Source organism: Cannabis sativa, chromosome 8 (genome assembly GCF_029168945.1).
Source record: "Cannabis sativa cultivar Pink pepper isolate KNU-18-1 chromosome 8, ASM2916894v1, whole genome shotgun sequence".
Taxonomy (NCBI): domain Eukaryota; kingdom Viridiplantae; phylum Streptophyta; class Magnoliopsida; order Rosales; family Cannabaceae; genus Cannabis; species Cannabis sativa.
In genome coordinates, this window is record NC_083608.1 from 2,867,199 (window position 1) to 2,876,575 (window position 9,377).

The following is a 9,377-nucleotide window of genomic DNA, read 5'->3' on the forward strand; positions in this document are numbered from 1 at the left end:
TGGAAAGGACATAACACTTATCCAAGGTGTAAGCATACCTATCGCTGATTATCATGCCAGTCTAAATCCAGTGAACTGACAAATCAGGGAATGAAACTTTCGAACATATAATAAAGATTATATTCTACTGTGCTGACAACACTATAATCATTAATAAATACATATATTCTGGACCTAAAAGAATTTATACATTAAATATAATCATGTAAACCATGCAACATAAAATGTTATTTCTGATCGTTCTTAATTAGTAAATCTGATTATACTAAAATGGGTTTTATTTAGGGCACAAAACCCAACATTAGCTTCAAGTCATCACTGACCTTGGTCTTGGCTGCAGCCTCCATCATCCTTTGAGTGAAAGCTTTCAAACTTTCATTAGACTGGTGCTTGACATTGGTTAAGGAACCCAACTCCCATGTCTTTCTCGCCTGCGATAATAAATTGCTTGCAGAATTAGACTGTAAGTCTTTCCAGCTGTCAATTGATCCCATAGCTAGCCGCTTCTACCAGTCCTCCGCAGACTTGGTTAAACTCAAAGATAAGCATAGGCACTTAGCATCTTCACTAACGCGAGCGACTTGCATCATCTTGTTGTATTTAGCTAAGTGTGTTCACGGATCGGTTCCCTCATACAATTCGATGTGCAACATCTTGAAGTTTTTGGGAAGAGGAGTTTCCACGATTCTTTTGACACAGGGTCCGGATCTTCATCCTCAGAATCTGATAACGCTCCAATTTGCTTTTTTTCCAACTTTGTTAGTGTAGCAATTTCCTCTTCCAGCCTTTTTACGTCACTTCTTGGGAGGTCGCACCCCCACAGTTTATCACACAGATGATTTCTTAGATCACCCCGTCGTGGCCTCACCCTCTCGCTCTTGTACCTTTCATACTTCGCGTCTAACTGCTACCGCAAATCTGGCGTGGACCAACTATCTCCAGAATAACTAACAGTAGTCCTCTCGTCTTGATTAACTGAATCGCTAGGGGGATCCACTTGTCTCTTAGGCCAAGGGACCTCCGTCGCCAGTCCTTTCAGTGCAACCCTATTTCAAGGGTCAAAAGGGCGTCCAGGCCCAAAGGCGCTGATGGCCTTCTACGTTCTCCAGGGTTATCCAACTGAAGGCGTATTTTTCTGGCAAGGTTTAGGAGCGATTATGCGTGAGGGTTGGCCTACTTTGCTTTTACCCTTATCCGTACAAGGATTCTAGATTTCTACGTTAGTTTGCGCCTAGGCTCATTATTTAGCTATTTCTTCTATAGAAAATTTTTCGTCTATTCCTGTCAAGCCATTAAACTAAATTTATAGCTGCTTCATGGTCTTTTTCATCTTAGCTGTGAGCATTTGTTCATTTGCTAGGGCCTCTGGTGCGGCTGTAAGCTCTTTAGTTACCCGCATCAAACTAGGATCATGCTCGTAATATAGACCATCCTTATCGTATCCATCTTTATAGTAGTCGCTATCGTCATCCTCTTCATAAGTCTCAGCATACTGATCATCCCCATGACCTTCTCCAACGTTCTCGTTGTTTGCTTTTGGATTTCCACTAGGAGTGCCCTTCTCTAGGTTCTCAATAACAGCTACATCTTCTCTACCATCTGCCACATGTGCGTCGGCCACACGAGAGGTACCTGTTGTGTTTTGTGCCCTAAATAAAACTCATTTCAATACAATCAGATTGACTAATTAATAAAGATTAGAAATCATAATTTTATGTTGCATGGTTCACATGATTTATTTCATGATTATGTTTAATGTATAAATTCTATTAAGTCCAGAACATATTTATTTGTTCATGATAATAGTGTCATCAGCACAGTAGAATATAATCATGATTATATGTAAACTTCAATTCCCATTATTTGTCAGTTCACTGGATTTAGACTGGCATGATAATCTGCAATAGGTATACTTACACCACGGATAAGTGTTATGTCCTTTCCAGGGCATTGGAAAAGTTTACCAGTATCGAATGTATGGAGTATACTTGGGTATTGATCTTAGATAAGATATCGTAAACTTACTGTTATATCTTTTTAAGTCAATATCAATGGTTGATCTTAGGTCTATGGATCTTAATCCTGACATGATTAGGTTCGATCTCAAGAGTGTTATTTGTGTTCTTTGATTTGTTAGTTAAGCCTACCTTTTTGTCTGGGTGATACGTACATTTTGGGAACATGATAGTACAATTGAGTGGGAGCGGTAATCATAGATATAAAATCTATATCTTCTATCTAGACATAGAAGTAAAATGATGATTTCCTTCGAGCTTGGCTGAACAGAGAAAAAGGATTGAGAGCTCATTTCAGTTATTATATTAGTTTATCAAAATATCATTTATAGGTAGCTAAGTGTTTTAAGGATAAAATACATTGAAGGGTAGAAAGGTAAATTTGTCCCTATTCAGTGTAGATCATCTATAAAGGATCCTTGACTATTAGGATTGTAACAATGGATAATCATAACGTATCTATATCGTGGTACATATAGAGCGTTCTATATCACTGAGAGTGTATTCAATTCCAAGTTCTATAGTGGTTCAATGAGGAGTTAATAAGTTAAGAATTTACTTGGTGAATTCTAGATCTACTTATTGAAAGCTCGGTTATATAGGCCCATGGTCCCCTCACTAGTTGAGATAATACTGCTTGGAGACTTAGTTAATTGATTTTAGTTAATCAATTATAATTCTAAAATTAGACTATGTCTTATTTATGAATTTTCATTAAGCAAGGGCTTAATTGTGAAGAAAATAGGTTTTAAGGTCAATTTATTAATTAAGAGACTTTGCATGGTCTAATTAATAAATTATATAAATGACAATTTTATTTAGTAATTAATTATAATTATTAAATAAATAATTTTGGCATTTATAGGTTTGAATTGGAAAATATGGTATTATTGAAAAGAAGAATAAGTGGTTGAAATAAAGTGGCAAAAATCTAACTAGAAAGAGGTCCACTATCTTGTACGGCCAAGGTTGATTTTTGCCCAATATTTTATTCTTTTTTTAATCCATATAATTCAACCCTAAGCCCTAGTTGAAACACTATAAAAGGAACATGATACTCTCACTCATCCAATTAATGTCAACTTGACTATTCAACCAAACCTGATGAGAGAGTTTCTCTACAGAGATTTCTCACCTCCTTCATTGTTCTTCACTTATTTGAACCTTTAGTGAGTGAGTGTTATGCCCACACATAGCAAGTCAAGTACTCAATCATAGTGAGTAAGACGGTGGTAACCAAACTCGAAGGAGAGAAAGAGATCCAGATTCAGATCTTGATAATTCTCTGCTACAGAAAGGAATCAAAGGTTAGAGATCTTGAACGGAAGGAGTCATTGTATTCCACTTTAATCAATATAAGGTTTTCTTAAACCCTTATGTGTTTATTTCATTATTTTAGGGAATTCATATTTAGGATGTTAATCAACATACTTGTTAGTAAATTTAGATCCTGGTAAAATATTCCCAACAACTGGCCTCAGAGCCATGGTAATGTTCATGTGTCAGAAAAAGGCATAACCGTTTTTGGAGCACCATTCGGCAACGAACTAATGTGTCCAAGGTCTCCAGAACTTGTATCACTATTCGAGTTTCTCGATGAAGGAGGCAGCTCTCGGAAGCTATTACCTCTTACTGCCTTTCGGGTCTGAGAGTTATTTCTCCTAATCTTCTCTGACGCCCTACATAGAAGTCGTGTCCCCACTTTGATCGTCCCACGTGTCTGCCAAAGAAAACTTGGATAACAAAAACCCAAAATAATTAATAAATATAAGCAATGAATAGTATTTTATAAATGTAGAGCATGAATAGTATTTTTAAAGAAACCTTAAAATAAAGAAGTTTAAAGCATATGTTGTAGCGTATTTTTAGTACGGTTCTTTAAATCTTTTAAAGCTTTTCTATTTTAGAGAAGTTGAGCACTCACAACAATCTCTTTATAATAGAGATTCTCTAAATTTTTTAGTTAATTGTGATATAAAAAAAAAAAAAAAAAAGCTTTCATGAGCTCCTTGAAATCATATATGTATAATAGAGATGCACTCATATTAATGCAATTTTCTCTACATGTAAAGAATGAATAGTGCATTGTGTAAATTTATTTTAATAATATGTAAATAATATTTTTTTTATGTATATTGTATATATGTTCAAAAATTAGTAGTTTAATAGTGTAGAAAATAAAAATAATATTAATTTAATGATATAGAAAAAAAAAAATATAAAGAAGCTGGTATATAGTGTAATGTAAAAGTGTGTTGTAAATTAAAAAATTAAAATTTTGATAATGTATTTTATAAGAAGGAGTAGAGAGCACTCTCAACAACTTTTCTAAAATAGAGAAATTTTAAAATTTTTAAAAAAAGTACTAAATCACACTACAGTAGATGCTCTAAAGTTTTTTATTTTAAAATTTCTTTAACTATACTATTCGTATTCTATATTTAATAATTATAAAATACTATTTATTGCTCTAAATATATTTTATTAATTATTCTGAGTAAATATACATTTGAAATGAATAAAATATAATAAAATTTAAAAAAAAAATAGAATTTTAGTATGCTATAATATAAAAGTGTGTTGTAAAATTAAAAAAAAAAATAGTAATATATTTTAAAGGATAAAATAGAAAAGTTGTTCAGATTGCTTAAGTAGATTTAATCATGTCCTAGGACCATTCTGCTTCTGTCGTCAATAAGCTATGAAGAAAGTATGTTGTGTTGCAGTAGGAGTGCTAAACTTTCATCATTCTCAATTAGTATATACCACAATTATTAGGTACACATAATTTCAAAAACCCTAAAAAAATTGTTAGGTAGACATCGTAATAACCAAGTATCTATAATTAGCTAAACCACGAGGAAATCTATATTCTATAGTATATTTATGTAAAGAAATTGCAATCAACCTGAAACACCTAGCACTAAGAGACTCCAAATGATTATACCCATGCACCAACTAGCTTGCAAGTGCAATATATTTGTCCCTCGTTTAATGTCAAACCACACTTCTCAAAATGACACAAAACATGTGGAATTCTTTAGTCATTAGTGGCAATAAAATTGCTGTATTTTTCTTCCTAATTCGTTGGTCTCTTTGTTTTCCCATTCCTCGTCAAACCATGCCTGCATGTTCTACTACACCCACTCAAGGTATGCCACTTTGTAGTGTCTTCTCTGTCATAACAAAACTATAACGGCTTAGAAATCATGAAGTCTTCCAGAATAATGATATTTTCATATTTTGTTTTGTAGAGAAAAGGCTACCCCATATGACTTCAAATGTCAATGAAATCTCTGGCAAATCCTTTGATTATATAATAGTTGGAGGAGGTACCACTGGTTGTCCCTTGGCTGCAACCTTGTCTGAGAGATTTTCTGTGCTTTTGGTGGAACGAGGTGGTTCCCCGTACGGAAATCCTTTGATAATGGACAAGAGGTTCTATGGATTATCCTTAATCCAAAACGACGAAAACTCGTCAGTGGCTCAAAGCTTTATCTCGGAGGATGGTGTTCCAAATCTCCGAGGTAGAGTTTTAGGAGGTTCTTCTGCTTTAAATGGTGGGTTTTACAGTAGAGCAAGTGGAGATTTTGTCAAACAGGCTGGTTGGAATGAGGAGATGGTGAAAGATGCTTATGAATGGATCGAATCAAAAGTAGTTTTTAAACCCGAGTTGACTCCATGGCAGACAGTGGCTGAATTTAGCTTCCTCGAAACTGGGATTTTACCATATAATGGATATAGTCTTGAACATATTGAAGGTACAAAGGTTGGTGGGAGCATTTTTGATCAATGTGGAAGGAGACACACCTCAGCTGATCTTCTAATGGCAGGCAATTCAAAAAATATAACAGTTCTTTTAAATGCCACAGTAATGGATGTATTCTTTGGAAATAATAGTAAGTGGTGATATATTGGTTAACTTAAAAAATCTTTTATATGTTTTTTTTATTTTCTTAAATCCAAATTTCCAGGTTGTTTTATATAAATCCACCTATAAGTTTGGTCTTCCAGTAGTTAGAAAGTTAAGTAGTTACTCCTCTTGGCTCTCGTAATGGTGTTATAAATAGAAATTGCTTAACTGTGTGAGAGAGAAAGACTTCTGAAGAGAGAGAAACACAAGAACGGTTTGAGATCTTTGTGAGACAAGAGTCAATATAATGCTGACTCCAAGAAAGGGTTCTGGAGAGGTTTGCGTGAAACTTGTTAAAGAGTGGAGTGTTCTGTAGTGTTTCTGGTGCAATCAAAGCATTCGTTGGTGCTTGTGATGGTGACTTTCATAGTGAAAGATTTTAGGAAAACTTATTGGAGGTTAATTGGCAGAGTATAAATTGAGCCCATTATTTCGTCATTTTTTCTCTTTGTTCTGAAATTTACCATCGTTTTATTAACTTATTGTTCTAACATTTTTTTCTTTTTTTGACTGTTTTAGCATTGTTGTTCAGTTTTATTTGTTTGGAGTTTGTATTAATAAGTCCAAATTTGCAGGTAAAACAGAAGAGAAAATAGCTCTGGGAATCAGGTTCATCAAGAGTGATGGAAGCTCACACAAAATTCATAGAGTTTATCTCAACCAACCAAATGATTCCAGCTCATTGGGAGATGTTATATTAGCAGCTGGGGCACTAGGCAGCCCTCAAATTTTAATGTTGAGTGGCATAGGTTCTTATAAACACCTAAAGAGTTTCAACCTTCCATTGGTGACTGACTTGAAGAGAGTTGGGCATGGAATGAAAGACAGCCCTGGACTGGCCGTTTACGTGGACTCCAAGCCCCAAAAACGATTACCAGATCCACCTCAAGTTGTGGGCATCACAGATAACTTCAAAACTATAATCCAGTCACTAGTCCTACCCTTAAGTTTCAACCAAACCAGAATTCCAATAGCTACTAAGCTTTCATTTACAGCATCAGAAGGGAAGTTAGAATTAACTAATACAGACCCAAGAAATAACCCATCAGTCAAATTCAACTATCTAGACAAAGAAGAAGACTCAAAAGGGTGTATAAGAATGGCCAAGCTGCTGCAAAAAGTTGAGAGTTCTCAGTCAATTGCTTGGTATTTGGGTACGGAGAAACACAATAACCATGTGCTGGCTATGACTTCTGAAGATGAACTGAAAAAGTTCTGCAAGAAGAATGTGAGGACATTTTACCATTACCATGGAGGTTGTTTAGTGGGATCTGTGGTTGATAAGGATTACAGGGTATACGGTGTCGAAGGATTGAGAGTGGTGGACGGCTCAACTTTATCGGAATCACCAGGGACAAATCCAATGGCCACCCTCTTAATGCTTGGAAGGTACCAAGGAAAAAAGATTATTCAGGAAAGAACAAGTTCTGCAAATTCCGGCCAACAAAACAGATGAAATAGTTTAATAGATTCCAACAAAAGCCTTCGAGCTTTCTATGTATTATAAATCTACATGTAATATTATAGTCCAATCTTTGATACAAATACAATATAGTAAGTATCTGCTTTTCAACTTAAATCAACCTTTAAACTTACAGCAAATTCTGATAAAAAATAATAAAAAAAAAAATCCTAGGGGAATAAACAAATAAACAAATTAACATCATTCAATTCAAACTAAACTTAACACTGAAAAAATGTTTCCACTGTACAACGGAAGAAAAAAATGAATAATTTTTTTCACAAAAAATTTCTTTAACCATGAGTTTCATTCATGATCAACTACTGGATTTGAGGATGCATCAGAACCCTCAACATCAGAATCGTTTGAAGGTGTTTGATTTGAAGAATTTTCACTACTCCTACTTCTGATAGAGAAACTAATCCAAATCTCTCTCCTTCTCCCATCTCTGCTACCACCTTCTTCTTCTTCTTCTTCCTGATCTCTCTTCTTCCGCATATCTTCTTGCTCCTCAGGCATCTTAAACCTGCAGACAGGGCAAGACCCATGAAGCTTCAACCACTTTCCTATACAATCCCCATGAAACCTATGCTTACATGGCATCTCTTTAGCAACCCCACCAGCTTGAAATTCATCCAAGCAAATCACACACTCCCCAGTCTCACCATCATCATCATCATCATCAGAAATCACAACACTTGCCATAGCCTCTATGGACGCCTTGGAAGCCGGTGGTTGACCATCCTTGTTACCCAAATCCCGCAGAAGGGAATCGAAACTCGAAACCCCGTCGAACACGACCATGCCTTGAGTGAAGGGATTGATCAGAATGACTCTGTCACCGTCACCGCCAGAAGTTGGTACGCTGTCGTTTTCTCTATCTTGATCTTGCGAGTCTGGGTTTTGAACGACACCGTTTGGGAGACCGAAGATGAAAGGTAAGAACAGAGAGAAGTCTCTGTTCCTCACCATCCTCTCAAATAAGGAAGAAAACTCTGAAGCGTCAGCTTCTGAAGCCATTGGTATGATCACAAAGCTCTAAACTTTCAAAGGAGAAAAGGAGAGAAAATGAATAAGAGAATTAACTTGTCAATACTTCACGAAGATGAAGAAGAACGAATGGGTTGAAGGGGAATATAAGTGTCGATGAGTAAGGAATGAGAAGAAGGTTGTGGAAAGATCTGGAACCTTGTGAGAAAACAAGGTCAAGTTAATGTTTATCTCTTAAAAAAAATGTCTTTTTCAGTCTGGTAAGACATTGAAAGTTAAAATATAAACTTTTTCTAAAAACAAAAATAATAATCACAAAATTTTGATAAATGAAAGTGGTGGTGCCACTCCACCACCTTATTAATTATTTTTGTGAAAAATTGCATCTTCAATAATTGTGGATGTCTTTAAAAAATATATAATAATAATAATAATAATAATAATAATAATAATAATAATAATAATAATAATAACCTAACTCAATTTTTAACAATTTTATTTTTTAATATAACTAATTTTAAGACAATTTTTAATACGAATAGATATAGAAAATGTAACTAGTTTTATTATCAAATTATTATTAAGGTTTATTTTCATAAAAAAAAAGTTAAAGATTCTATTTGTACAATTTTAGAAAATATAGAGTCTATTTTGTCATTTAACAAAATAAAAGATCCAATTAGTAACTTTTACAAAACACAAGATCCAAAATAGTATTTATCTTTTTATAAAAATAAGTTTTACCTTTAATAATATCATTTTCAAATGATTTTAGTTTTAAATTTTAAATTATTTAAATTAAAAAAAAAAAACTAATTAGAATTTTTACCCTTGAACTTTAACATGTATCAAATCATGCTCTCTGAACTTTTAAGGTCGTTAAAAATACCCCCTGAACAATTGAGATTGTTGGATTTAAAGACTTTTGTCCAATTTTAGTAAAAAAGTCTGTTGACTTTGCTGTTAGCCAACGACAATGAGTCTAATTTGTATGCGA

At 34.3% G+C, this 9,377-nt stretch overlaps 2 protein-coding genes across 2 annotated transcripts; one reads left to right on the top strand and one right to left on the bottom strand.

Moving 5' to 3' along the window:
- Nucleotides 1–4,927: 4,927 nt before the first annotated feature.
- Nucleotides 4,928–8,497, top strand: LOC115699702 ((R)-mandelonitrile lyase-like). Its single transcript, XM_030627230.2, has 3 exons — nt 4,928–5,167; nt 5,270–5,914; nt 6,504–8,497. The coding sequence occupies exons 1-3, from the start codon at nt 5,032–5,034 to the stop codon at nt 7,382–7,384; spliced, it is 1,662 nt and encodes a 553-aa protein (XP_030483090.2). The 5' UTR covers nt 4,928–5,031; the 3' UTR covers nt 7,385–8,497.
- LOC115699704 (E3 ubiquitin-protein ligase MPSR1) lies at nt 7,428–8,410 on the bottom strand. Its single transcript, XM_030627231.2, has one exon. It carries the CDS (start codon nt 8,408–8,410, stop codon nt 7,697–7,699), a length of 714 nt encoding a protein of 237 aa, XP_030483091.2. The 3' UTR covers nt 7,428–7,696.
- Nucleotides 8,498–9,377: the final 880 nt, after the last annotated feature.